This window comes from Eulemur rufifrons, chromosome 15, assembly GCF_041146395.1.
Source record: "Eulemur rufifrons isolate Redbay chromosome 15, OSU_ERuf_1, whole genome shotgun sequence".
NCBI classification, from domain to species: Eukaryota; Metazoa; Chordata; class Mammalia; order Primates; family Lemuridae; genus Eulemur; species Eulemur rufifrons.
In genome coordinates, this window is record NC_090997.1 from 14,601,409 (window position 1) to 14,613,876 (window position 12,468).

Here is a 12,468-nt window from a genome sequence, read left to right on the forward strand (position 1 = left end):
TTTTTCTTCCCATTCACACCACATGGTTTCCCGATCAGAAAGGCCCGTGGACTTTCTTCCTAAGGTGTTCCATGATTGTGCCACCTTCCGAGTGTCTCTCTCGCCCATCAGAGGCTGCAGCTGGCTCAGCCAGGAGCGGCGGCCTGGGAGCACCCAACTGCCAGATCCACATTCGGGAGCAACTTGGAGATCCCGGAAGATATTTTTGGCCAATTCTTGGGTTTTTTCTGTAAGGTGGGTAGTTACATGACATCACCAGTGCAAGACTTAGATAGATAAAGAAGACTGAGGACCAGGGAACATCGGACCTCATAAAGAACTCCTTTACCTTCACCCATCCCTCCTCCTCCCACCCCCATCTGCTTTCTCATGGAGCAAAAGGTCTCGTCCATAAGCACAGTCAAATGCAGGCATGCAATCTCCACGGAAACAACTACTCCTCAGCAAGCAACCCCCTGGCAGGTAGACCCCTGTGGGCCTTTTGGCATCGGCACTGCCCCCCTCCCCTCCCGTTCCCAGCCACTCCAGTTTGGAATTCCATGCCCATTTCCGTTCCTGGCAAGGCCCGGGCAGCGTGGAAACCAGGGGCAGCGGTGGCCAGGTACACAAGAGCACTGCAACATCCCCAGCACGGCAGCACATGGACAGTGTGTCCGAAGTGACCTTCCAACCTGGCCTTCAGCGCCCAGTGACCGAAATGCTGGAAGTAGCGAGGGACTGAAGGTGTGTTTGCCAGATACCCAGAAGGACCACAGCCAGCTCGGTCCTCCCGCACTCACTCTCTCTGTCTCTCCTACAGGGCGACGCGTCTCTTTCAATAAGAACGAAGATGGCATTTGTCCTTGACCTTGCAGATACCGACAAAGAGGAGGATGGAGGAGGAGCTGGCGTTGCATGTTTCTAAAGCATCTGAGAAGGTATTCTGATGTTGGCGGAAGGGGCCGGTGGCAATCCCACAGGTGTGCTCCGTAACGCTGACTGACCCCAAACACGCTGAGCCCGGATCGGGCGGGCAGGCGGAGAGGTTGACTGTTTCTGTCATCTCTGCTTGCCAGCTTCCTGCGCGAGGAGGCCGGGGATGGGGCTGACCTCCGTGAAAGACAGCGGGCTGGCGTTCCCATGAGGCCAGATTTAAAAAGTGTTTCCCGAGGCAATGAGGAAGAGGAGTCTGTGAAGCCGGAGTCCTGTGGGAGTAGCTGAGTCCTTCTGCAGCGGGGATGGGGCGCGGCGGCCGTGCTCAGGATTGGCTGAGGCGCTTGGCGACATCGGCGTAGGCCAGCTCGATCTCCTGGTCGGCCGCACAGGTGTTGGTGAACTCGTCCCGGGCGTAGGCGTTCTTGAGGTACCGCCACAGGCCTGTCATCTCAGCCGGGAAATCGTAGTTGCGGTATTTCTTGGCCACGATCTAAAACAGAGATGGTAGGACAAGAGGGGGTGTGAAGACATGAAACAAACCATTAGAAAGGGTGAGGGACCCGCCCAGCGCGTGTGCACAGCAGGAAAACCTCCTCGCACCACAGCAGCTCATCAGCAAAACGTTTGTAATGCAAGGGGGCACTGCCGCCTTCATTTTATTTTATTTTATTTTACTTTAATTTTTTAAGTAAATATAATTTGCCCTTTGACCTAGTGGGTCTGCTTCTAGGAATTTTTCCTTATCAAATAATCATGGTTGTACACAAAGACTTAGCTACACAATTATCATCCCAGAACTATTTTGAATAGCAGACAATTGAGCACAGCACCAATGTCCAATAATACATGAATAGGTAAGTACATTACTGCACATAAATACAATGGCATACTGGAGGGCCACTAAAAATGACGCTGCCTAGGGAATCTGGTGATCTGGAAAACTCTTCAAGACAGTCCATTACATTTCAAGTGGAAGTATAATGCATTTGGAGAAATTTGTAGGATGATTAGAAGTATGTATACTGATGCACTACCAATGGTTATGTCTAATTGATAGAATTATAGATAATTTGTCTTCTTTCCTTTATCCACTTTGTTTTACATAAGTGTTCTTATTTATAGAAGTTAAAAAAACATATAAAAAGTAAGTAAGATGTTGGAATGTATATGTAGGTTCAAGTTATGATGTGGGAATGAGCAAATAGTGGTTTCTAGTCCCTCTCTGGTTTGCCACACAGGGGAATATAGACACCCAGAATTCTGGGGAAGTGGCATCTGTGTTGAGGGAAACAGTAGCATAGTGGTTAAAAACATAGGCTCTGGATCCCAACTGACTGGATTTGCAATCCTGACTCCACTTAATAGCTGTGTGACCTTGGACACATTACTTAACCTCTCTGAGCTCCAGTTTCTTTTTTTCTAAAATAGAGGTAATAATAAGACCTACCTTGGAACAAGAAGTGAGTTAATACACATAAAATACTTAGAGGAGTGGCTGGCACATGGTAAGAGCTCGATAAACATCACCTATTATTATAATTCATTGAGACTCAGCTTCTGCCCATTTGCATGCATTTTCTTCATGGGTGGGAGCAGGGTGGTCTTGTTAATGAGGTCTCTCTAGCCAGGGCAGCTTCATCGACATGTGACCTGTGCAGTGTCCGAGGGCCTTGTACTCAGAAGGGCCCTGCTCTTGGTCTAATGCTCTGGTGTCAACGTGTGGAAATTCTTATTAATTTTTTAACAAGGATCCCCTGTCTCCACTGTGCACTAGGGCCTGCACGTTAGTTAGCTGGTCCTGCCTCCAGCCCTCGGGGGCTGGGATAGGGGTAGCAGAGAGTAATGAAGCTCTGACTTCTGACACCTTCTCTTGCTTTCTTTTTTAGAGATGGAGCCAGATCATTGGTCCTCAGATCCTCCCACTCAAAGACCCCCTGAGGAGCCACTCTGGGCTTTCATCTTCATTCTGGTGCCGGTGATGTGCACAGTTCCCCAGAAAGCTGTGCTGAGTCAAGGACGACGACGACTTATTGCAGGAAAAGCCCGCTCTCACAGATGAGTCCACATTCCCACAGACATCTGGGGACATTTTTTCCCTTCCGTGCTCCTAGGCCAGTGTTGAACTCCTGTTACAACATTAAGCTATATTCTATTCCGAATCACAGTTATTGCTTTAGTGTCCTTTCTCTCTTCTCTAGCTTGTGAGCAGCATGAGGATAGGAACGGCAGCTTCTTCATTTCTGGAGCCCTCGGTAATCTCTGTAATGATGTTGATCAGAGGAACGGCAATTGCAAAACTTTTATTCACTGTCTGCTCTGTTCCAGCTACTGCTTTAAGCACCTTGAAAGCTATTAAATCTCTAAATAACCCTATATGTGAGAGTCAGTTATATTCTGATTTTACAGACGAGAAAAGTAAGGCAAATAGAGATTCAGTAAGTGGGGATTCAATAAACAGTTGTATTTAATTTATGCAGTCTTCAGTTATGCTAATATCAGACAAAGTGCATCTAGTGTCATATGTAATAACATCACTTAGTTTTAAAGACTGAAAATCCTTAGCAACGAACAAACTGAAGCCACGAGAGAGTGACTTATACAATGTTACGTGGAAGTTAATTGAACCAATATCTATGGAGTATGAACCAATATCTGTGGAGTAATCATTAACATGTATTACAGTTCCTGCTTTCCAATCCACAGTTCTTTTCACTTTGCTGCTCAGCCCTACGTAAAGGACAAAAGGTGGGTCTACTCAGAATCCCCCATGTGCCAGTTATTAATGAATCATTGCTCATCTCCAAACCTACCCCTCTGTTTGCTCCTTTGTGATGCTGGGCTGGGGCTGTGCAGAGCACGTCTCTGCTTAGCCAGTGAGTCTTGGGCTGCGCTGAGAGGAGCTATGCCAGAGCCTGCAAGGTGGCAGGAGGAGGAAGGAGGGAAAGGCTCCCTCCTGTCGGCTTCCCCTTCCTGTTGGCGTCTCTGTGCCCCCAAGGAGCAGCAGGTGCATCCAGTTTGCTGGCTTCCCAACACTCGTGCAACCAGCTTCATCACTCCCGCTCAGAGTGGCCAGCGCATAACAGGGACCCCGCTGCAGAGACCCGAGTTTGGACCCCAGCACCAGCTGAGCTGTACTCCCACCCCAGGGTGCAGGGTCAGCTCTGCAGGGCCCCTAAATGTCTAAGTTTTAATAATTCCAACCTCTTCTCTTCATTCCCCCTGCACCAGGGGTAGCTGTTGCCTCCTGAAGGTAGAACCTCCTGGTACATTTTGCCTTCCCAGTTCTTCAACTCGTAGTACTTCTTTATATCACATTCTCTCAGTTAAAATAGCTGGCTTGGCCTGGCTACCAAAGAAGCCACCCCACACTGTCGGGCTTAGATGTGGCTAACAAGGGAAAGTGGGGGTGATGGAATCAGAGTCCTCCAATAGAGCACTCGTGACAAGCGAGGCAGTGCCAGCACCCACCGCCAGCCCTCCTGGTCTCCCCCTGTTCCCTGCAAGATGAGGGTGTCTTGGGTTGGCCTGAGTGCTTTTGAGAAGAGGCTGTCTTGGCCGAAGAGCAAATCCATGCAGGAGTGGGGCCCGATTTGCCAGAGTGGGAGGAAGTGACCCACAATAAGGTGAAGGGATCTATCCACAAATATTTTTTACAATTGCATACGGATTCATAGAGCAGCCTCACATCATTCCATGCTGAAATTTTATATTCAGGTTTTAAAGTACAGAATATTAGCTTTAAAACAGCATAATTGTAATGTATGAATATATATGTGTGTTTATGTGTGTATCTCCCTTCCTGTTCATTCCAGGGGCAGACGGCAGTAACCATGCCAGGCGAGGGTCCCCACGCCGGGGAAGAAAGGCCTGCAGACGCCCCTCCCTGCCAGACCTGCGCACCCCGGGCCTTGGCTGCTGAGTTGGTCGTTTTCTCACCCGTTGGCTCGACTTTGGGAGATGAGGACTAGAAGGGAGCTGGACGCACGTTCAAGCCAAGCTGTCAGTGAGCACCTGGGCCAGAGCAACTCAGCTTTGCTGGTGGAGAGGAACCCGCAAGTGAGCGGGGGAGTGGCGGGAGCAGAGAGCGGGCGACGATGCGACGATGCGCTCTGACGCCCGCAGGAACTTCCACGCTCACGTTTTCTGCCTTCACTCCTTCATGTGAAAACAGTCAGCTCTCACAGCCCAGATTAAGTTTTGGCATCTGAAGCCAAACTGGAGGCCCTGACTTGGCTGCCCTCTTGCTCTTTCTGAACTTCAGAGCTTGGCCAGGTCCCCGGGATCTGATAAGCCGCATCAGCAAAATCCAAGGAGACGGGAGCGGAGGCCTGGCCTTTGTTCCCTCCGCAACCATCTTCTTTCCGATCCCTGGCTTCTCCACGTGAACTCATGGAACTTCCTCCAAGCACCGGGGCTTAACTTGGTCATGCAGGGCTGGAAGGAACTGGGGAAATCACAGGATGAGGCACAAGGCTTGGGAGATCCATTTGTTTGCCTTATTCAATAAATAACTCTTGAGTGGATAGTCAACACGTTTGAGTAAAAGAGAAGGAAAGGAGGAGGGAAGGAAGAAAGGAAAAGGAGCTGAGAAGGAATGCAGTCCACTTCTCTTAGGCACAAGAAAAATGAATCCCAAGAAGATTAAACTACTTTCCCTAGTTCGTGCTGCTAGTTGGCAGCAGATACAGGACTAGAAGTTGAGTCTCCTGATCTTTCCATTATGTCACTGTGACACACTGCAACTGAACTGGAGTGATATTATCCCTAATGGTGCCACTTGTTCCTCAGGAAAAGGAGAATAAAGGATACTTTGATGGGTGGTGCATGCAACAATTAATAACTTCAAAGAAACCTAGGTTGGCTGGACCTACAAGTGACCATTGGCTTGGCCCCAAACCCAAGGTGTCTTCATATTAATAGGTTGTATTTGCCCACCCCATCAGCACCGGCATGCGTGATTCCCTCCCAGTTTCCGGCTCTGACCGAGGCCCATGGGAACACCAATGCACACACAGCTCAGTGATGTCAACTCAAGCTGGTATGTGCTCTGGTTGGAAGGAAGCCAGCATTTCTGGTCTCGAACTTCAGCTGAAAAGCGAAAGGCATATGCCTAGCTGGTAAATGATTGAATCTGATTCTTCTTAGTGAAGGGTAGAAATAAACTGAGTATCACAAAGATAGATACCAGGTGATCAAATGATCAATCTAGGAGTGTTTATTAAAGGACTGCTGTGTGCCCACTGTCATTCTTGGAGAAGGCCCTGTCCTCACAGAGCTTATAGTCTGAGATGATAAGGTATAGATGAGTGTAAAGGTATAGAACAGTACAGCTACCTGATACTAGGCTGGTGAGGGCAGGAAAGGATGCGGGTTAGCTCAGAGAACTTAGGGGGATACAGCTGCTGTCTTCAAATGAAGGGGAGCAGGGCTGTTCTGTGTTGCTCCAGAGGACAAATGGGTAGCAGGGAGGTGTGCTCAGGCCCAGTATAAGGAGGGATGCTTTAATGATCAGAACTGTCCAACATGGTAGGGCTGGCTTGTTAGGCAGAGGGTTCCTCATCCCCAGAAATGCACCATCACAGCTTCGTAGAAGACCGTCATAGACACAGCAGAAAGCAGTCAGGGTTGGGGTGGGAGATTGTTTTGGATGACGTCTAAATGTCCTTCTTTCCAGCTCTCAGACCCTAAGATTGGTTATGTAGGAAAGGATTACATTACATGTTGCAGATGGTCAGTAAGTGCAATGATAGCAAGACAGTGACGTCACTGCTTGCAGCCTCCATCTCCTCAACTGCTAGGTGAGGAAGATGAAGCATGCCTACCTAGAAAGCTGCTAGAGAAAGTGAGAGGGTGGGTCTGTGCATAGAGGGCACATTTAATAGGGCTGTCGGGGAGTGGCCAGTGAAAGCCTATGAGGAAGAGGCCTTTGGAGTGATGTGATTATGTACAATAATGACAATTGCAACCATTCTGTATTGAGCCCTTTTATGCCAGGCACTTTCAAACCATATTTACTCTCCCAGCAACCCTAGAAATAAAGCGATCATTCCTATTTTATAAATGAAAACTGAAGCTCAGAGAGGCTATACAGCCAGCAAGCAGTCGAGGCTGACCTCGGGCCCCTATTATCTGACTTCATGTCCAGGCTCTTGACTAACAGGGTGTCCGTGACTCATCCACACAGGTGACCTGGACCTAAGATGGAGCTGGATCTCGCAAGAACCTGCAGGTAGAGCTCTCTTACCTTGACCACATGGAGCTTGGGCAACAGATTGCAGTCGGCCAGGGTCAGCTCGTCCCCATCCAGGAACTTTCGCCGGGATGCCTTGTCGTCATCCCCACGAGTGTTGGCGTCGATCTCCTCTGGGAGAGGGGTGGTCAGGTAGTCATCCAGCTTCTTCAGAGCCTTGGTCAGGCCTCTCTCAAGGGCTGGCAAGGAAGAGCAAAAGAAGGGGCTTTGGTCAAACTTCTTGCCAGTGGATACAGCCACCGGGTCTTCAGAGGGGAGTAGCTCATCTAGAATCCTGTCCCCTTGTCACAGTGCCAGCTCCCCACACACCACAGAGTACCTGGCGACCATTAACACGATGCAGTGGAAGTGTGCTAAATAGCCCAAAAAGGCAAACTCTAACCAAACAATGAACACCAGCTAATCCTTTATTTCGAAAAATATATATAAATACAGAAATACGATAGCTAGGAAATATACCAAAGTTTTTGCAGTGCTTACCTCTGGCAGGTACAGTAATACTGGCCAACTTTTATTTTTTCTTATCTATATTTTACCAATATTCCACAATAAAACTGCATACTAATTTTGTAGAAAGAAAGGACTATTAAATAAGTAAATACAAACTGTACGGAAGTCCTAGGACAGAGAAATGCACCAGATTTTGTGGAAGCGTTAACTATGGCTAATCCAACCTGAGAAGAGTTGGGGATAAGGCCTCCAGGAGGACATGACAGAGGAAATAGAGCAGCCCTGTTTGGTGTCGCCCCAAGCGATGGGTGTCAGGGAGGCACACTTGAGTTTAATCTAGGGAAGAGTGTTCTGAAAATCAGTGCTGCCCCGATGCGCGGGCCAGTGCACCAAGCAATGAGCTCCACCAGACATGTGCAACCACAGCTACATGGAAAGCTGTCAGGGTTATGGCTCAAAGAGTGAGCACCCACAGGAAGATAATGGGGCAGAAGACTTTTATGGTCTTGCCCCAGTAATTGTCTATCAAATAATTCATTTAGACACATGAGTAGAACAAAATACCCAAAATAACAACTGTGGGAATTCATGATCGCTCAGTCATTTTTCCCAGAATCTCACAGTCCATCCCAACCATAGGACACTAACACGGAAACTTTCCATCTGAGCTCAGAGGACAGAGAGGAGATGGCTGGCTGGGTCATCAGCCACTGCACCTGTGTCATCAGCCCTGCTGACACCGGCTGTTTTTCCAGACTCTAGTTTAGGATGTGACACCGAGATAATGAGAGTCGGTCCTGATGTTCATTCCAGCAGATACAGGGGGATGTTCCCTTCCAGAGGCAAAGCAGAGGGGACTGTCCTCTTGTTCAGATTTTCCCAAATGTGCTTTCTATGAGCCACTCCTCACACAACCCACTTTTGTCTGTTCATAGAAGGCCTTTTGTTTGAGACAATGGAATGACACCAGCCCAAGATAAATGAATTGAACGTTTACTGGAATGTTTGAAAGCCGGCTGGAGGTTGGACATGGTTTCTCAATACTTCCTTCTCCCTGGTGTGGCATTTGAACTTCATCATCTGCTTTGTGTTTCCAGTTTGGGAGAATAGAGTAAGCAGGGCTGGGAAAAACGCTTACATTCCCTTTAGTAACTGTCTAGACTGTGCTGGGGCTGCAAGACTATTCAAAGGCAAAGGCAGAGGATGGCTACTAAACAATACTTACTATACTTCCCCCCCCGAAGCACTTGTGATTTATACTGGGTTTGTTTGCTTACTCACATCCCCCTACCCCTTTAAATTATGGAGATGATGCCAAAATCTTGATTATAATGAAGAAAGGAAGAATCAAATACTGTGCTTGTCAAAATTTGACCAACCGATATCATCCAAGGGGAAGAGAAATATGATAGGCAACAAGACATTGCAGGTTCTAATTCCAAATGCCCCTTGGAGACCCAAGCGGGCCACTATACAAGTCTGTGCCCTAGTCACAAAGTCTGGGAACTGTCATGAAGTTTGGGCAAGAGGCCCAGAGCAGCAACTGAAGCTCCTTGGGAGGATAGTTCTGGATAAATTTCAACTACCTCTCTACTGGTTCCCCAAGATGGAAGGGATACAGTTTGGCAGTGGGAGTGATTGTTGCTTTATGTCACAACAGGGACATGCCATGTCACATGCCAAGTTGGTCTGTTCTGAGGCTGTCCTCTGTGCGCCAGTCTCATCGCTGGGATGTGTGCGTTTTTGATCAGGAATGTGAAGGCTGGAGTTGGTAATCACGGGAGAGAGAAGAGGAGACGGGGCAGCAGGGACGGGGCCATGTGGTCTGGAGCTAACCTGTGTTTAAATTCTGACCCTGCCCAAGGTGGATTCACTATGAAGCTGCTGAGCCTTAATCTTTGAGTCCTTCATTGCCTGGGCCCCTTCCAAGGACTTAGACTTGACTCCAAAAATCCCTTATTTGTACTTATTGTATTGGCTTCAGACCCCACAAATCCCACATATGTCACTGATTCTGGCGCTTAGGCGTGACTTTGGGCAAAGTTCTCAACTTTGCTGAGCGTCAGTTTTCTCATCTCAATAGTGGAACTAAAGACCCCTAAACCTCATAAGGCCATGAGAAGATTAACTCAGATAATGCAGAGAAAGTGCCTAATACAGTGCCTGGTCCATACGAGGACATCATTAATGGTGGCTGTTGCTGTTACATTACCAAATGTGGGGCCACCATCCTGCTGTCTCTTCCTTACCCCATACTCTTGGTCAGTATATTCCTGAAAATCCCAAGGTACAGCAAAGGACAGATTTTAAGAAGGCCCAATACTGTGGCCAAGTCCCTAGGGAGGGAAGTCAATAGCCTGGAGATTTGCTTCCCTTCCCTATTTGAATACAGCAAAGCCCTATATTTAATGTACAGCCTTACGCTCCCCTGGGATCCTCCTCAGTGACAAGCTGTGTTGAGAGGCACAGCCAGGGGGAAAAAGATGCCACATGCCTGTGTGCTATAACACTGCCATGTGATGGGATAACAAATGGCAGCACCCACACATTCTTTGTCAGTTTTTTTCCTCCTACCTGCCAACACACACATTGACCCAGGCTCAACCTGGCATCTATAGAATTTAATGATCTCTCTGGGCTGATGGGACCAGGTCATGAAGCCATTTGTGTTGAACTTTCTGCTCTGGTAGGAGCAAGGAGGATGTGAAAGAAACCAGACATGTGACAAAGAGATGTTAATGCCTTCAGTGTTTGTATTTGAAACTCTCCCTCCAAAAGATGTCCTCTGAGTTGCCGGATGGGGTAACGCTCAGACTACAGCAAGCGAGCCCGGGATCAGTGCACCCCAAACCCCGGGATCACTCACATCCCAGGCACTTGATGGATACCCAGTCCTTTCCCTGCTTTCTTCCCCTCTCCACCTCTGCTCCCCATAAAGATTTATTCTGTACCACACACAAATGCACCGGGTAAAATATGTGATGAGGAAACAAGGGGAATAGTTCATAAATATTCTCAGCCATATGCAAACAATCTCAAATTTATTTTTCTCTTTTTTAAGGAGGAAAAAAAAAATCCACCCATTCCGTGATCACTTCCAGATTCATTGAGGTTGATATTACATAAGACCCAATATTGTTTTCTCGTTGTAGAGAAATAATGACTTGGAAACGGCAATTTGAGCTAAGAAAATAATATATTCTTACCAGGGCATGGAGGCTGAATGGGGAGCGGGAGCCAAGATGCTAACCCAGCCTCCAGCAAGTTCCTGCAAGCACAGCTCAGCCCCGGTTTGCTGGCAGGCTCGGGGCAGCGCGGGTCCTGGCGAGCAAGCCCTGGGCTCAGAATTCATGTGGAGAGGAGCTGGTGGCAAAGGTGGTCTTTGAAAGGACGAGAGCAGCTCTGTGGGCCCAGGTGGCTGCACGCTCAATTTGTCACGTGGGGTTTTTCTCTGGCATGTGCGTTTGCAGTGACATAAGAATGAGGGGCCACCTCTGACCACTGCCTGCAGCCTGGACAGTCTGTTCAACCGTCCATAGAGAGGGGATGGTGGCTACTGGGTGCTGGCCAGGCTGAGCATCCTCCGCCCTGCTCTGTTCCTTTCATTGCCCTAATCCCATCCCCAGCACGGCCAGAAGATACACTCACCAACTTCCTGCAGTGAGCTGGGGAATGTTTATGCACCTATCATTTAAACACACAATGAGGCTATTGAGACTGGAACTATTACCCATTCTCATTTAACAGATGAAGAAACTGAGTCTTGGACTTGCCGCATACGCTTGTGCAAGCACACAAGCAGCTGGGGCCTTAAACTGTTCAAACAACTCCTGGGATGTACAGTGAAAATGTGCCATGTTTTGTTTTTAACTGCTGTGGTCTTCCAAACTCCCAACCCCTGGGTAGTGGGAAAACAGCAACAACTTTAATTTAGTCCATTCCGGATTATAACCTAGTCTGATGTAATAATTGAAATAGTCCCTCTAGAGAATTCTTAGTCTCTTTTGCATAAAAACGCTCAGTTTCTCAGAGAGCCTGCCCCTCCCTGGACTCATGGGACTGGGGGTTGGGGGAGGAGGTTCCTGTGACCCCATGGCACCAAGGAGAGGGAAATTCTGGAATCCATGGGGTAGGATGCCCTACGGAGCTAATATGTATTCTTTATCTCTTCCCAGTATGTTTCCTTTCAGAGTAACCATGGGATTGTTGGTCCTAGGGTGGGGGGCACAGGTGGGCCATGGGTCACAGGTGGGCTGCTTGCCTCCCTCCAAAACCTGGAAGGACACCCAAGCAAAGCACCACATGGGGCTCCTAAACATCTCTAGTGCCTGGACTGCCCTGCCTCTCTCTTTTCTTCATCCCCAGTTCCCCCAAGCCAGGACGGGTGGGCTTTTCCTTTATTTTCCTATGTCAAATAGTCAATCAACCATAGAGGAACAGGCCCCCGCCTAGCAGTACAGACAGAAGGGCTGTTTCTACTCTGTGAGCCGAGGCCTCCAGGCAGGTTCTTGGGTGAAAATTGAGATATAAAAGAATTTAGACAATCTTAAGACAATAGCTTAAGGGTTATAAGGCTACTTACTGTCTTGTGGAAAACGCTATTTTGAATATCAGAAGCTGAACATTGAAATCCTTTTTCTCTCTTAGAATTCCTTCTGCAGAAACCCTAATCTCTCTGGGGTTAATGGATGCCTAAGACAGATTAAAATCAGGTACTCAGAAAGGCAGACAGAAAAATATTTTCAAAATATTAGGTCTCCTGTAAAAGTTAGGAGCAAAGCTAGGATTTAAAAACAAGGCTGTTAAATTCTAAAACTTAAACTTCTCCCACTCTGCAAGGCCACTTCTGGGTG

General features: G+C 48.0%; 1 protein-coding gene across 2 annotated transcripts in view; it reads right to left on the minus strand.

The window, feature by feature from the left end:
- Nucleotides 1-216: 216 nt before the first annotated feature.
- The window catches only part of CLIC5 (chloride intracellular channel 5), a 155,465-nt gene continuing 143,213 nt past the window's right edge, over nucleotides 217-12,468 (minus strand). For both annotated transcript variants that reach the window (XM_069488097.1, XM_069488098.1), the window contains exons 5-6: nucleotides 7,160-7,344; nucleotides 217-1,405 (exon numbers count right to left, since the gene is read on the minus strand). In XM_069488097.1, coding sequence (XP_069344198.1) covers nucleotides 1,238-1,405; nucleotides 7,160-7,344 — 353 coding nt within the window. In that variant the 3' untranslated portion in view covers nucleotides 217-1,237. The remainder of the gene's footprint in view (nucleotides 1,406-7,159; nucleotides 7,345-12,468) is intronic.